The sequence below is a fragment of the Neophocaena asiaeorientalis genome, unplaced genomic scaffold, assembly GCF_003031525.2.
Source record: "Neophocaena asiaeorientalis asiaeorientalis breed wild unplaced genomic scaffold, Neophocaena_asiaeorientalis_V1.1 scaffold155, whole genome shotgun sequence".
NCBI classification, from domain to species: Eukaryota; Metazoa; Chordata; class Mammalia; order Artiodactyla; family Phocoenidae; genus Neophocaena; species Neophocaena asiaeorientalis.
The window spans coordinates 1,160,453-1,177,503 of NW_020173040.1; the positions used below are offsets into that span (position 1 = coordinate 1,160,453).

Consider the following 17,051-nt stretch of genomic DNA (forward strand, 5'->3'; position numbering starts at 1 on the left):
GGTGTCTGGCAGCCCACGTCCGAGCAGCTGAGGGGGGTCTCGGGCCTGGAAGACAGTGACACACATCGGCTGATTAGCCCTGAGTGGGAGCCACCAGGATACGGCACCAGGATCCGGACCACACATTCAGTCCATTCAGCAGGATAAAAATCTATGCCTGTATCAAGGCTGGCGACTTTGAAAAGAGCAAATTGTAATCAGAGTCTATAGGCAGAGCGTTTAATAAACAGGTTCGTTTGAGGCATCGTGGAGTTTGGGTGTGTGACGGTACATTTCCCCAGAGCACACTGACTCTTGGGACCCCGATGAATGGAGGTCTCAATGGAGATGGTTTTTCTGTGGAAGCCAGGAGTCAGAGAGCCTGAGTTTGAGGAAATCGCTTAATCCTTCCACAACTCGGTTTTCTTATTGCTGAGAAGGATGATAACAGCAGCTAACTCGTAAGACTGCCGTGAGCATCAGTTGAGGTAATACACCAAATTGATGCTTTATACCTTTTTCTTGAGACGTAGTCAATAAGCAATAAACACTCGGGTTACCAGCACCAAGCTGATTACAGGCACTGGGCACAGGGAGGACGTGCAGGGCTGTCCTCTTGTCGGCTGGCAGCTGTACCCCAGGTCACCCCAGGGGCTCTGAGGACCTTCTGGGAGCAGGTGGAAGGCTCCCTGGGGATGGAAGAGGCAGGAGCGGGGGTTCGCATGCCCACTTAGCTCTAACACCAGGAATTGTATGTAGGAAGCTTCTAACTGAAATTTAATTTAGTTAAATTTGGGCAAAAAGGGAGGTAGGGTTCCTCAAAGTATAAGTTCTTGAACAATTTTAATGAGAAGAACTAGTAGAAAATATGTGCTCTGGGGCTTAACCCACTGCTTCCTTGGGGATGAGAGAGATGGTCCTAATATATTTCATTCCAGCTCAAATTTGGGGGATCTCAAAAAGACTGTCCATCACTTAGCCTTTGGGAGTCTGGTCAGCATCCCTTTGGATCCATGGATTTCTCTGAAGCAATGCAAGTCTCTCTTGGAGGGTGGAGCTGGACGCTGGGTCCCCGGCAGCTCACAGCCCACGATGCTGCTGGGCGCCAGGAGAGGAGATGGCTGAATCCTGCAATGACGTGTTTTCACCAGGTGCACAGGTGACCGAAGTGGAGTCCACGCATCCCAAGCCCCCAGGCGTGGTGCTGACCTTGCCGGGCCCACTCTGACACACACCAGCAGAGCAGCGACAGCCCCACGGATGAGTGGCTCTGTCTTTGCAGAGTTATCGTCCATCTTGAGACTCAAGGGCAGGCTGTCAGCTCGCCGCCTGGGGACCAGGGCGCACGGTCCCCATCATCACTCCTGATGCATCTCGCAGAGAGGCAGGGCCTGCGGGAGTCTCGGAGGTGTGTCCCCAGAAGCTCGATGGGCCCCAAGGAAGCTCCTCGGCTGAGCCCTCTGCACGCAAACCTCTCAAATCTCGAATACAGCGCCCACAAGCTGTGGCTTTCTGCGCAGCCACGTTCACAGGCTGTTCCCGGCGACACTTGCTTAGGTCAAAGAAAGGATTTGCCTTCTGTTCCTCCTCCTTTTGGACGAAAACACTTACGTTTTAATTAAATAAGCCGTAGGGCACTCCGGAGCTTGTCATCAGGAAGACACGAACGGAGCGAGAGCCCATTAGCACGAAGGTACCTCCGTCCTGGTCGGCCTCGGCCTCCAAGCTCTGGAAAGGAGGGTCATGACCCAAGTTCTCTCTGAGCCCTGAGGGTAGCCACACCCCAAGCTCACAGGCAGCTGGTGCTGTGACACTGCTCCCCTAGCTCATCTCTGACCAGCTCTGCTGGGACGGGAGCTCCACAGACACACCTGACAACACACCTGACGACACACCTGATGACCCACCTGACGACACACTTGGAGCGTAGGAGCCAAGAGACCCGGGCCACTTGGAGGACACAGACAACAGGCGGCCCCTCAGAGGAAGGGCGTCGAGGCGCTGCAGGAGCCTGGGGGAAGAATGCACCCCCAGATACCCCGCAAAATGAACAGGCTGTGGGTGTCAGAGAGGAGACGTGCCAGTCCAAGTGAATCCCCGCCTGCCGCTGCGACAACACCTGACCTCTCCAGGTCCCCTGATGGGCCGGGCGGCCGCTTCCCCCAGAAGCCGCCTGAGTCTGTTCACTGTGCCAAGAACAAGCCCCAAGTGGAGGTGGCCCCTCCTGACTGTAGTAGCACAAAGTTCTTTAAAAAAAAAACACATCCCAATTTCAAGGAGAGGAGCCAGGCTTGTGACTCTCCCTGCAACCTGCGGTTCTAGCCTCGTCCACAACAGATAGGGGTGACAGCCGGCCAGGGTCCTTGTCACACGGACACATGGAAGCCGACAGATGCCCCTGGTGGCGATCATCGGGACACAGACACTTCTGGCCAATGGGCCCCCGTGGAGCCTCTCACGTGCATGGGTCCTGGGATGAACAGTGACCCAGAAGTATAGTGTGAGTCCATCTTACAGGGAAATGAGCCAACAGAAAACGTGCAAAGAGGCAGGTGGTAAGTGGGTTTGTAAGTTAGGACGTGTCTGGTTGCAGGGGTCAGACACCCAGCAGTAGCCTGTGGGCCATGCACGGTGGCCTGAGGCCGGGCTCTCCTACAGCTGCAGGGGATCAGCTCCAGGCTCAGAGGGCAGGGGCCTGCTCTTGCCCATCAGAGAAACGGGTGTCCTGGCCCGACCCTTCATGGTCATGCAGCCCCACTCGGAAGGCCCGAGAAACGGGGGTCCTGGCCCGACCCTTCATGGTCGTGCAGCCCCACTCGGAAGGCCTGAGAAACGAGGGTCCTGGCCCGACCCTTCATGGTCATGCAGCCCCACTCGGAAGGCCCGAGAAACGGGTGTCCTGGCCCGACCCTTCATGGTCATGCAGCCCCACTCGGAAGGCCCGAGAAACGGGGGTCCTGGCCCGACCCTTCATGGTCATGCAGCCCCACTCGAAAGGCCCGAGAAACGGGTGTCCTGGCCCGACCCTTCATGGTCATGCAGCCCCACTCGGAAGGCCCGCCCTTGGCTTAATCCTCTGCTGTCTCCATCTGGAAATCGTAATGATCCCTGAACAAGGACCCACGTTTCCATTTTGCACTGGGCCCAGCAGATCCCACGGCCCATTCAGGTAATGAGAGCCCCCTTTGGAGCTCAGAGGGGGGTCGGCCTTACCCAACCCGTAGGCCAGGAGTCAGGAACAGGCACCCCCCAAGGAAGTGGGGGAAGGAAAATAGGTGCTGAGTGACAATGCACCCTACTAAAGCGGGGGGCCTTTATCTGGCTCGTAGATGCCAGCTCATCTTTCAGCAGATGTCTATGAACGATTAATATAGTTTACACTTAATCGTTACGTGTAAAGGACACACTATTACAGTCATTTCTCAGGTGTGTGTGGATATTAACCTTTGGACCAAAATCTGCATTGCTTGGTTGACAAGGGAAATATGTCTTGAGCTTAGACTGGAGTGTAAGTTCAGAGAAAAAGAACGTTCTCTGTCCTGGACTCTCCCACAGACCAGTGCTCAACAGGTATACGTAGAATGGCTGTTGAACAGAACTTCAGAAATAACATGACAAGATCTTCTCTGACTAGACCACATCTTTACTCATTCACACCCACTTTTGTACCAAATACAGAATTATTTAGGTTCCTGTTCCCTCCCCCTCCCCCAGGCTCAGAGGTTCCCAGCCATCACTTAGGAAATGCCCATAGGACTGTCCCAAGGACGTGGTGAGGCCTCTGCGGCCCCATCTGTCAGCTCGTCTCAGGTTCTGTCTCCTGGAAAGAAGTCCCTGTGATGCTGGGGGAAATGGGCTCCACGGCCGGGGAGCAGCTGTGCGCTCGTGGCCAAGACTTCCTAGTGACCTTAGCACGTGGTCCTTCGAAGTCCTCTGAAGCCCTCCAGTAAAGAAGTCTGCTTCACTTGACAGAACTTAGATTCCACCAGTGTATTTGCTCCTGGAAATGTTTGGGGTAATAATACCTGTCTTTGTTTAGCAGAACTGCTGCCCCAGGTCTTACTGCAATTCTCTAAAGAAAACCAGACGCAACCGTATGCCGACTTTGCTCGGAGAAAGGGCGGGCCATGTGCAGAAAAGTGAAGGGCAGGCGGGTCCAGCAAATTGTGATGAAACTTCAACTCTTAGGGATAAATTGGGGACACAACGCTGAATAACGTACAGTCCGTTTCCCAGAGGCATTTACAATTCAGTGTGGTCGTAGGGTGCCACCTCAGCTGCCTGGTGGGGGCTGTGTGAGCCCGTGTGTTGATCGGGGAGGGTGCCGAGGCTGGAAGGGGAGCTGAGGCGACTCGTGTACGGCACACGCGGCACCATTGCCCGTGAACCACGGTACCCGCGTGGTAACTGTGCTGCCGAGGGTCACGTCACTTCTCCCCACGCGACTTTCCTCTCCGACGTGGATGGGGGGCGGGGGGGCGGTGGACACAGGAGGTGGACAGGGCTGTGAAGCAGGACGTCGAAAAGTGGTGACAATGCCACAGGTGCCGAGCGTGGTGCTTCACCAATGGCGTCCGTCCACAAGGATCCTGGGAAACAACTCCTGCCCCGCTGCCACGCAGAGGGCAAGGTCTGGCCTCCCCCAATCCCCCCTGAAAGCGGAGGCCACATCCCTCCTGCTCCCATGGGCTCGGCACAATTTTCACTGCAACTCGTGGGAAAGTAGAAAACTGAGGTCCGGGCCCAGCCGGGGGCTGCCTCACCAGACACCATGCGGTCCTGTAAGCCTGACCGGCAGTGTTGGTGACGCTCCGTGGTGACACTCGGAGCCTGGCAGGGCCTGGGGTCCCAGCAAAGAGTAACATGGATTCTCCCGTCAGCAGGAGCTGACAGAGTTAGTGCCTGACAAGGCATTCTTGGAACTCTCCGACTTTTCAGGTCTTCTCAGAGCCCAAAACGGAGACACTTTCAGTTGAAGAAGCAACAATTCCAACCTCCACCCACTCCTGTGTTTAAGTGTCAGCCCCACCTGACCAGACTCAGCCCAGCATGCCCACCCCCAGCACCGCTGCCCCAAACAGTTCCTCTCTAGCACGGGGCCTGACTCTGAAAACACAAAAGCACGTCCTCAGGCAAATTAAACACATCCACGTGCCACATCTTATTACCAAACCATGTGGAATGCAAAATAAGAGTATTAAAAATGAGCCTCGCCGTGATGGGGGTGACTCGCGTTGTATCCTGGGCACCGGCCTCTGGGAAGCTGGGTAACACCGGGTGCATCTCCTCCAACAGACGCGCACAGAGCCCGCAATAAGTCAAGGTATTTTATCACTGTATGTCCGCAGGCCAGGCATCAGATGGGAAAAACACTCTTAAAACAAAATTAAATAGTTTTAGATCTAATTTTACCAGGCCTAACTGGGTTGCAAGTTGATTTTCGTGGAATCTAATAGAGAACACACACGTTGCCTCTTATAGAAAATCCACCTACCACGCCGCTTTCTACTCCACTGCTCGCTAGAAGTAATAAGAAACTAATATTCCACAAGGCAGTGTGTCTTGTTCTGTAAATGGCCTCTGGCTCTAAAGGAGCCGGGTGCGGCCTGTTGGGGAGCCCAGCGCAGCGGCCGCTCCGTCCGGCACCCGGAGTGCCCAGCCAGCCTGTGCTCACCGGCCTCACCTCGTCCTCGTCCGGCACACACTCGCTTTTCTGTTCATTTTCTCCTCTTCCTCTTCCTCACACCTGCCTCCAAACAGAGGCAGCGTTGGGCTGTGACACAGAATGGGCATCGTCATGTCATTGGACGACCTCTGCCCCCTCCTGGAGGGCTCCCTGACCCCTGCTCGCTGGGCAGGTCCCTGCCTAGTTCTCTCTCTGTTAAAGCATCCCTTATAGTCCTGGTCACAGGACACAGGGACTCTTCTCTGCTTGGTCACTTCCCCAGTTTCCTCAACAGCAACTGTTAAAGACTGGAGCATCTCCAAAACGATATCACAAAACCCCTGAGCAGGTGAATACTGACATTTATTTACAAGGCAGTCTTAGGACACGATTATCCACACCGCACCACCATGACTCCTGCAGGCTGCCTGCAGCCCCTCCTGGATGCCTGAGAATTCGTTAGCAACTTAACCAGGAGGCTGAGAGGCGGGGTCCCGAGCCACAGACGTGGACGACCCTGCCAACCGACAAGAGTTCACTCAGAAAGGAGGGAAAGGCTGCACTGTGGTGAAATCCAGGAGCAAAGGAAAAAGACCCTGTTGACCAAAATTCTGTTCAGTCCCATCTGACTAGTGCCCACGCATCCCATGAAATGGTCCTGTCTGCAGATCGCAGGATCTTATCATGAAAAGAGAAGGGAATCCTGCCCCACGTGAAGTCCACATTCTAGTCGGGAGAGGTGGGCAGTCAAGCAAGTGTGACACGTACAGTTGAAGATGCTGATAAAGGCTGTGCAGAAAATACAGCAGGAAGAGGGAGTTCTAGGCTGTTCTAGGCTATTCTGGAACATTCTGGATCCTGGGATATAGTAAGTGCTCCATCAATCTTTGCTGAATAAACAGGTGATGGAATCAATGACCAGCTGTTTCCTCCCTGGGTTCAAGTAGCCAGACTGACAGGGGACAGTACTTGATGTGAAGGACATAGAGGCACAGGGGCAGGCGTGGTCGGGGGCTGGGAGGGAGGGGTCTTCTCAGCACTCTGTAGGACTGATGTCTGTCAATACGTGTGACCCCATTACGTGGGGTAATGGGGAACATCGTGGATCATTACACACGTCAGAACGGTGGAGGGCTGCTGGGGTCAGCTCCGGAAGGGTGATTAGCAGCCCTCACTTGTCCTGAGACGGTCTGCATAAAGAGACCAGTCCATTAGGGAGCTTCAAATTAATAAACATCATTTCATACATTAGCCAGGAGGTCCATTCTAAAGAGAAATAATTAAACTTGCAAATTCAGATACTAGCAGTTTGACCTGCTCTCTAAACAATTACTTATGTGATCAGTTGTTCTATTTTTGGTTATTGAAGTATCTAATTCTTGTAAGAGATAAGAAATTAGCCACATTCAAACAGCACTGAAGAAGAAAACGGTGTTGACAACCAGTCTAAACAAAGCCCGCGGAGGACGGGGCGACCTGCAGGGAGGTTCTGTCGGAGGATGGGGCGACCTGCAGGGAGGTTCTGTCGGAGGACGGGGCGACCTGCAGGGAGGTTCTGTCATGTCTTGTTTCTAGTTTCCAAATGAGCTCAACTCAGTACTTAAGTAATTAAAGTAATCTTAGAAAATAAAATAAAAATAATACTGGATCCAGTGGCCTCTGGGAATGTAAGAGGCGACAGCATCCACTCAAGGCCTAGAAAGCTGCAGAGAACGATGGTGTCCTGTGACACGCTGGGTGGTGTTAAGGGGCAGAGAAACCTTTTTATAAAATGGAAATAGAAGGAGAGCTATAAAATAGAGGGACTTGTGGTTAGCATGTCTCAAAAGAGAAGAGGGCAGGGAGGCCAGAGGATGCCAGCAGAGGAAGCGCCAGACGTGTGAAGAGCCAGCAACATGGGAGGAGGACTTTGGGGACGTGAATCGCAGAGCCTGTGCAGGACTCGCCCCTCGCGCAGAGGGTTGTACCTGTCACTGTATCTGCAGGTCACTGACAACAGTTCTCGGAGGACTTGCGTGGGTCTTCAGGGTCAAATTCTCACCTCCTGAGAATTTCCTGCTTCAAGCTGGTTCTTTAACTCAATTCCTGACCCGAATCACAGGACCATCCCTCGAGGCCTCACGGGTCCTCAGAGCTGGTGAGCAGTCGAGGCTCCTGATTTCAGCCCCAAACTCCCTGCAGTTCAACCTCCCACTGGAGCCCTTGGTCACCTGCTCTCTCTGACCAGATGACCAGGAGCACCCTCCGCCCCTACCAGGGACCCCTCTGTGGACGCACGACTCACTGTGTCACAGACGAACACAGGAAACCGCAAGACAACAGGTTGTTCCTCTCACCTTGGACGTTGGAGCTGACATCAACACCGCCCCCCACCAACCGTGAGTGCCAGCAGCCCTGGAACCAGAGGAGACCGTCCCAGACTGTCCCAGAGGGGGCTTCCCACGGCAGACACCTGTGTGAGTGACATGAAGCGAGAACACATCTGTCTTCCTAATTGGAGAAACACATTTCAATCTGGGCAAAAACTTTGCCCAGAAAAGTCTACAAGACAGTTGCTACCAACCAGGGTGCTGCAGTCCAGGCACTCGGCACCTGGACAGACAAGGGACGTTTGCTGAAGGAGTGAGTGGCTGGTGGGCCTCGACCACACTGGCCAGAAGGAGGATCAGGAAGATGTCCTGGAAGCAACTCCGGCTTTCCCGTCAGGTCTCGGAGCCTGGAAAGGCCTTGGACAGCGTCGCACGGAGCTCAGCTTCCCACCTCCCAGGCCATCCGCCACCCGTCCCCAGGTTGGCCTCTCCCCGCGTGATGGAGAAGGTGGAGCACAGCGTGTCTGGCCACAGGGACGTCGGGTCTGACACCACGCACTGTCCAGCAGGACCACTGTCCTCAGTGTGAGGGGCGGAGCCCAAAGCAGCCCTTGCACCCTGAGGTTCGTGGGGGACCCGAAAGGAATCTAGAGAGATGTCTACACTGGCGTGTGCACCACTCCCTATGGAGGATCAGAGGAGAGCGCAGGGCTTCCCAAAGGCCCTGAGCACCCTGGCAAAGTGTGAGCACACACCTTTAGATGCAGATTTTCTGCTGTTCAAATGCACTTTCTGGCAGAGCCCCGTCCCGTCAGTCACATGTCAACCATCCGTGTCTTTGCCTGCTGTTCACGTAGAATGATCTGGTGTGAGCTGGTTTGTTTTAGGCTCCCACCCCTGCTTCCCAAAATAATCCAGGTGTAGCTGGGATGTCTGCGTGGTCCTCAAGGCTGCTCGCAGCACCGGGACCGTGGCCTGGGCAGAGCCCCCCAGGAGGCGGCCCACGCTGGCATGGGGAGGTCTTAGCCCATGACTTTGAGGGGAAGCTTCCCAGGAGGAGAACAATGCGCCCGAGAGATTAAGCCACGAGGAAATGGTGGCTTCCATAAGAGACTTCTTATTGCTCCAACAACTCCTTGAGAGCCATGCTTCTAATTCCCGTGCACTGGAGGTCCTATTTTATAAGCATATTTATTAGCCGTCCTCCCAGCGGCAGGAGCTACTGCAACTCTCACTTAGGGGATCCCTTCCTACGAAATTCGGGAGCTTTGAAGAGGAATGCAGGCGTTGGATACTCCTGACTTCCTCTGAGTCTGTAATGGATGAGAAAGTCTCCTCCTCTTCAACCCCCATCCCAGCCCTGCACGAAGGGTCTCCCGGGTAAGCCCAGAGACCCCAGCCTCACACCCGGGCCAGGGTGTCGGCTAGCAGAGTCCTCACCGGCTCATTTGGAAGTTTCAGCCCCTGGGAGCATAAACAATGGACGGTTATTGTGCTTTTTTCTGCTTTTCTTCTTTTAACCTCCTCTGTCCCCTCCTCCTCTTTGTCCCTCAGTGAGTCTCAGGCAGGCCCGTAACTTTCTAGTTATTTCCAATCTGTGAAACTCAGCCCAGATGGAAGTTGACCATCTCATAACCGAGTCTGAGCCCATCCAGGGAGATGGAAGGGGAAACATCTCTGTTTAATTGGCCAAAGTCGAGGTGTGTCCACCGGATATTTTAACTGGCCCCCGTGTCCCCTCAGCCACAGTTTCCAGATGTCGGGTCTCCCGGGGGCAAGTGCGGGGTGATGCTGGGGACCATGTCTGGGCCTCAGACCCATCTTGGATGAGAGTTTTCTCTCCCCCTCCTTCTTCTTCCCTCCCTCCCTTTCTCTCTCTCCCTCTCCCCCACTCTCCCCTCTCCCACCATCCCTCCCACTCACCCCTCACAATCCAGAAGGTTTATGTTTGCTGCCCTCCAGCCCCCTGGGGCCCCCTGTTCAGAATCAAGACTCCAGGCCCACAACGGTGAGGAGGATGCACCCAGACAGAGCTGCAAAGGTAGCCCCTCTGCCAGCCTGGCCTTCCCCTCCCCTAATTGGGTCATCCCAGACTCAGCTTTCAGTGGAAGTACGCTTGGCTCTGGAGCCAGACCTGTGCGCAGTAAGGGGTGGGCGGTATTATTAGCTATCAGGTCACCTTCTGCAAGATGCCCGCCCCCCCACCGACCTCCCGGGTGCCCCTGGACAGGCCAAGTCCCTCAGCACCGTTCCTTCCTAGCATTAGAGTGTGAAATTATTGGTTAGGGGTATAACTAATTTGCATTCGATAAAGATTTGTTGAGTGAATACTGCTCGGGCTGCCATGACAAAGGACCACAGACACAGGTTTAAACAGCAGACATTTATTTCTCATAGTTCTGGAGGCTGGGAGTCTGAGATCCAGGTGTGGGCAGGACTGGTTCCTCTGAGGCCTCTCCCCTGGGTGTGGACGCCACCTTCTCCCCGTGTCCTCACGTGGTGGTCCCTCCATGAGTGTCTGGGTCCTCACCTCTTCTTTGAAGTCACATGAGATTACAATCTACCCTGAAGACATCATTTAATCTTAATCACCTCTTTAAAGACCCCATCTCCAAATGCAGTCACATTCTGAGGTCCTGGGGCTCAGGACTTAACGTGAATTTTGGGGGAGGACACAGTTCAGCCCATACAAAGAATGAGGAACAGACACAGGCTGGCTGCCTGTTTCAAGACCAAAAGCATGAGTTTTATGCACCTGGAAGTTTCCAGAAGAGCCTCACTCCTTGTGAGAAGCAGACCCTCTTGTGTTACAGAACTCAGTGCAGACCCAGAGTCTTTCTTCGCCTGAATCCCCTTGTTCATAGATGGCAGCTTGAAAATGGCCCCTTAAAATACACATTCCTGAAAATCTGCGAGAAAATATCTTTGCCTTTCCTCCAAAACATTATTCCTTTCTCCTGCCTGCATGGAGGTTAATTATTTTCTTACTTCCCGAGGTCACCCACCTGTTCAGGCTGATTTGCGTTTGTGTTTGGATAGAAGCGGCATCCGTTCAAGACATACCTGTGTTGGGGGAGAAGATACAGTCAGGGAGGAAAGTGGGTCAAGCCTGAGGGGGGCCATCTGTCAGAGTGCGTTTTGGCAAAAGGAAAACATAAGAAGGGAACGTGTAAAGGAGGCTGTGGTTTGTAGCCCAAAGGTACTGACCGCGCTCGGCGGCTTCCAACTGTCACCTTCTTTCTGTTTCGCAGCTGAGCTGGGCTGGACGGGGCAGCGCCTGGCCCACAGACGCAGAGGACACAAGCACAAAAGCTCACTCCAAACGGTTGAAATAGGGCAGAACCCAAGTGTGTGATTGATCTAATTTTTAAAAAATAACCTATGAACTATTTAGTGCTTTGCAGTAGAAGATCAAATCCTTAGGTATTTTAGCAATTACGGTTTTTATTAAAATTTCCAGCAAACATGTTATTCCCTATGGACGGATTTTCCAGGTAACTGACGTGGGCTCGTGCCGCAAGACATTTTTTAAATTTTCATCTTACTTGGTAAAAACTGTTTCATAAATTGTTGATAAACACAACAGTCTGTGTGTTTATCGAAACACGGCTTTCACAAAAGCAGGCTCCAAAACGTTGACATTTTCTGGCTCCTCGTGGGTAAACTGAGTCTCCGCAGCTGCGGGGTGTATGGTGGGGCCTGATGCTTGCAACCTTCCGTGGCCCCCATCCCGCTCACATGGGTTCTTGCTCCCTCTGTTTCCATACGTACGGCTGTCTGGACGTGAGTCCAAAGACCACTCCAAAGAGCCTTATCTTTGAGAGTCTTCTTAAAGCCTTTTAAATACATTTCAGCTTCCAAATCTATAAAGTAAGCAAAAAAGAAAAAGACAAACCCAGGTCCCGATGAGGGGACCTGACTGCACCTACAGTTTACCTTTAGTCCCGGCCGTTCAAGGGTGTGTGTTGATATCTCTCTATGGTTTTAGTTTGCATTTCCTTAACGTGTACCACTGTTGAGTGCTTGGAGATGTGTTTATTGACTATGTGAATATTTTCCTTTGTCAAGTTTCTGTTCAAGTATTTTGCCTATATTTTTAATTTGAATTTTTTGTCCTCTCTTATCACGTTATAAGAGTTCTTCTTTTATTCTGGATAAAAATCAGTTGTCCTGATTGTAAATATATTATCCCAATCTGTGGCTTGCTTTTAGTTTGCCTAACAGTGTATTTCATTGAGCTGAAATTTTTAATTTTGATGAAAATTATATATTTTTTTATGATTGGTGCTTTCTATGTCTAAGAAATCTGCCAACGCGGAGACCATGAAAGTAATCTCCTATATTTTCTTCTAGGAGTTTCATAGTATTAGATTTTATGATCCATTTAGTGAACATTTTCATTATGATACAAGATAGAGCTCAGAATTCACTTTTTTCCAAGATGGTGTACAGGTTTTCAGCACTGTTTGTTAAAAAGACTTTCTCTCACCTCAGTGTATGACTTTGAGATCTTTGTTGAAAATCGGTTGATCACACAGGTGTGATTCCATTTCTGAACCCTCCATGTTGTTCCATTTTTCTATCTTTATGTCATTACCAAATTGTGTTTGTTCTTCATTATCAATATTGTCGACCAATGGGATCTCATCCGTTTCCAGGAAACGGCTTCTGCCCCTGAAAATGCTTCCCCATGTGCTCCAGAAATATATGAAATCACATCAACTTGGGCCAGAGCCACTTATTTTGCAGTGAGCAATGAGGCTTATAACACAAATGCCCCGGATCATTCCAAGTAACTCATTAAAAACACCGTTAATATGATGGATGGTGACCAGAACTTCCCTAGAAACAACCCCTGATTGGAGGCCACCCCAGGTGCTCTCCTCACAGGGGCCAGTCCAGGTCAGTGCATTTCACTCAGGCCAACATCCAGCTGGGCCCGAGCTGAGAGCCACAGACACAGCTGTGTGGCAGGGAGCACCCAGTCCTTCCAGCCACTTTCCCTGGAGGAAGACCCTCTCCTTCTTCTGACTCTCCAGTGAGAGGGTGGGAGTCCTGTTAACCAGCTGCTTTCAGCGGACCCAAACCAGAGCTGCGAGAAAGAAAAGCAGGGCCTCTATTTTCCATCAGTAAGTAACTGGCATGAAACCAGGTTTTCAAAGGTGACCGTGAGAAACACAAAGACCAGAACCAGTTGGCTACTGGGGCTCTGCTCGCCTGGAGCCAGTAGAAGTAGATACCAAACTGACAGGCACATGTCAAGGAAACAACTACCGAAAAAGTCATCGACAGCAAATATTATTTTTTAGAATTTTTCTAAATAGAAAATGTAATTCCTCACCCTTTTTCCTAATGACCTTGTAAAGGCTCGGTCTGGGGGAATTCCCTGGCGGTCCAGTGGTTAGGACTCTGCACTCTCACTGCCAAGGGTGCAGGTTTGATCCCTGGTCGGGGAACGAAGATCCCGCAAGCCGTGCGCTACGGCCAAAAATTTATAAATAAATAAATAAAGACTCGGTCTGGTTCTTTCTTAAGAACAATTGTTTCTCAGTCAGAGGGTATGTGCCTTCAGGGTTAAACATTTCTCTTTCATGAAGTATCGTGGCAGGAGATGGTAGTTGGAGTTTCAGGTGGGCTGACTCAGCAGGTTTGGTGCTTCCTGCCTGGTTTGTCTGCTGGGTTTAAGCCGGCCCGTGAAATCCAAAATCCACCGAGGAGTGGATGGGGCAAGAAGGGATAGGGTTCACAGAAAAATCACAGGATGTCCAGTCAAATTTGAATTCTTTTTTATTTTTATTTTTACTTTTTTTTGCGGTACGCGGGGCCTCTCACCGTTGTGTCCTCTCCCGTTGCGGAGCACAGGCTCCGGACGCGCAGGCTCAGCGGCCATGGCTCACGGGCCCAGCCGCTCCGCGGCATGTGGGATCTTCCCGGACCGGGGCACGAACCCGTGTCCCCTGCATCGGCAGGCGGACTCTCAACTACTGCGCCACCAGGGAAGCCCTCTTTTTTTATTTTTTAAATTGTAGTAAAACACGCATAACATAAAACGTGCCGTATTCACCTTTGTAAGCATGTAGTTCAGTGACATTCAGTCCGTTTGTATTGTGCAACCATCGCCACATCTGTGTCCAGAACTTTCTTATTTCCTCAAACTGAAACTCTGTCTTCACTAAACAGCTCTCCCCCTCTCCATCCCACAGCCCCTGGGAACCACCATCCTCCTTTCTGTGTCTATAATTTCTACTTCTCTAGGGACCTCATCTACGTGGATCATACAGCGTTTGTCTTTTTGTGCCTGACTTACTGAGTTTAGTATAATGTCTTCAAGGTTCATCCGTGTGGTAGCCTGTGTCAGAATGCCCTTCTGGGAATTTTTAAGGACAAATAATATTCCCTTGTGTGTACAGACCACATTCTTTATCCATGCACCCGTCCTTCCATCCGTGGACACTTGGGTTGCTTCCACATTTGGCTATTGAGGACCATGCTACTGTGAATGTGGGTGTACAAACAACTCTTTGAGTCCCTACTTTCACTTCTTTTTGGGTCTGTACCCAGAGCAGAGTTGCGGGTTTCACAGTGGTTGAACCATTTTACATTCCCACCGACAGGGCACAAGGGTTCCAATTTCCCCACATTCTCACCAACACTTGTTACTTTCTAGGGTTTTTTTTGATAGCAGCCATCCTAATGTGTGTGAGATGGTGTCTCACTATAGTTTTGATTTGCATTTCCCTAATGATTAATGACGTTGAATATCTTTTCGTGTGCTAATGGCCATTTGTATATCTTCTTTGTAGAAATGCTTATTCAAGTCCTTTGCCTCAAATTTGAATTTCAGATAAACAATGAATAATTTTTTTAGTGTATGTATGTCCCACGTGATATTAGAGATGTGTATACACAAAAAGGTATCTGTTGTGTACTCAAAACTCAATCTTAACCAGGTGTCTTGAATTTTTATTTGACAAATCTGGCCACCCTAGAAATCGAGAACTCTGATGGATGGAAAACAATATTTAAGTATTTCACAGTTTGGCTAAGGTGAGCTCTGAATTGTTTTAGTGTGTTTTTGTGGGTGTCTGGCTGGTAGCCCTGCTTTATTAGAAGATTGTAATTTCATTTTGAGATGCTCGAGACTAAATCATTTGAGCTTCACACTCTTTCTGGGACATTATTGGGCTCCCTTAATGAAATTATAACTCAAGCAAGAGATTTCATTCTCGTGTAGTAAATTAGCTCGGCCGTGAGGGTTTGGGGACCTGGGCCTTCCCTGGGCTTATTCTTCGTGTTCGGCAGAGTGGAGAGGTAGCAGGCCTTCTGTATTTGAGTTATTTATTGTTCTCCGAGTGAACATTGTATTGTTGCTCGTCCCTAACGGAAACAACAGCTGTTAACAGGCTCCTGAATGAATTTCAATGTGAACTCCCCTGGCCTCTGGAAAGCTCAGCTAAAGAGAAAACAGGCTCAGAATTGAAAGAAAAAGAGTAAGTTTCAGGCCTGAGTCTGGACACCTGGAGGCTGACTGCATAATAAGCGGCCAGTTGACGTTTCCAGGAGAGATCACACTTAGATGAGCCCCAAACCGGAGCTCCTTTCCTACGACAGAAGCAGACAAAGGCAGCATGATACACGGAGCATGTTAAAGTGTCCCTGAGGAGGGACCCTGGACAACCCGGCCAAAGGCAGGACAAGGGCAACCCCATGGCGACCCTGTGACACACTGGATGAGCAACAGGGATTCTGCCTTCTGCGGTTTTCTAAACATAGTCAAGGTTCACATGGAAAGTCACGAAGCTGCAGCCTCGAGGGGACAGAGCCGTGAGGGGCAGGGGTCTGAGCACGGCGGCTCTGGGGGTGTCGGGGCTGAGTTAGTTCTCCTGTGGACTCACTTCTGGTTGGGGTTAAGGTTAGGGTTAGGGGTTAGGGATTAGGGTTGGGTTAGGGGTTTGGGTTAGGGGTTCGGGTTAGGGTTAGGGGTTAGGGGTTAGGGTTAGGGTTAGGGCTCTGATATAAGGAGCTTTCCTCTTATCCCTTCAGTAGTCATTCTTTCATTTCTCCCAGTTGGGCTTCAACCCACCTGTCCTTCGTCTCTGTTCAGAGGGAAATAGCTGAGCACGTTGGTCCCATGCGCCACCCCCTCTCGGATCCAAGTTCCCCTCTGCACTGTGCTCAGGAGGTCTGCAGCCGGGACCACTCCCGGGGCTGCAGGCAGGGGGTCCCTGGGCTCCTCCCCCACTTCAGGGGAACCTCTAGGGCCCCTCTCCATTCCCTCCTCCTGTTCAGTCTACTTTTGCTCAAACAAACAGTAACTATATTTTACAGGTTCCATAAGTCCTTTTTTTTTCATGCCCTCAAGCCCACAAACAGGTTCTCCACCACTGGGGAGAAATAGTCTTGGCTCTGTTTGCAGGACTCTCGTTTCATTGAGGCATTTCTTCACTGGCCTTAGCTCCTCTCTGTGAAACGCCCTTTGTCTGCAGGCCCTGCCCACCCAGCTCCCTGCAGGCTCAGGCGAGGGGGCTGCCCTGCAGATGGTGACTTCGTTTTGAGCGACATGGAGATGCCAAAAATAAGAAAAGAAGAAAGATGGAAATCATAAAGTTAAAAATTGAATGGAGAGGGGAATTTGATAAAATGCTGTCAGAAATTCAATAAAAGACTGAACCAGAATGAAGTGGCTAAAACCAAAAATGACCTTTCAACCTCCCACGTCCAAACCCTCAGTAATAAGAACATATGAAAGCACTGAGTTTTTCTGAAACTCGATGTCAAAAGTGCATTTCCTGTCCTTCTTTTCTTTCCAGACAAAGTGAGCACGCTGTCCGCCTTCATCGCTTCCTTCAAGCACGTGAGCCCCGGGGCCGCACACACGGAGGATGAGGACAACCTCAGTAAGCAGACCCCCTTCCCCGAGAGCCAGGGTCCCAGCCCCACGTGCAGAGGGGGGACCCTTGGGGTGGTAGGAGGCACCACCTGGGCTTCCCAGAGCAGGAGGACCTGCTCCCATCCCCCTGGGATCCCTTCCCCGCCTGGAATCCCGTTCCCCCCTCCCCAGGATCCCATCCCCGCCTAGGATCCCATCCCCCCTGGTA

At 51.4% G+C, this 17,051-nt stretch overlaps 1 protein-coding gene across 1 annotated transcript in view; it reads left to right on the plus strand.

Annotated features, from left to right (window-relative positions):
* ADARB2 (adenosine deaminase RNA specific B2 (inactive)) overlaps positions 1-17,051 on the plus strand; it is a 361,308-nt gene that overhangs the window by 239,402 nt on the left and 104,855 nt on the right. Inside the window, exon 2 of the mRNA XM_024742790.1 lies at positions 16,764-16,850. Within this exon, the coding sequence (XP_024598558.1) occupies positions 16,764-16,850 (87 nt within the window). The remainder of the gene's footprint in view (positions 1-16,763; positions 16,851-17,051) is intronic.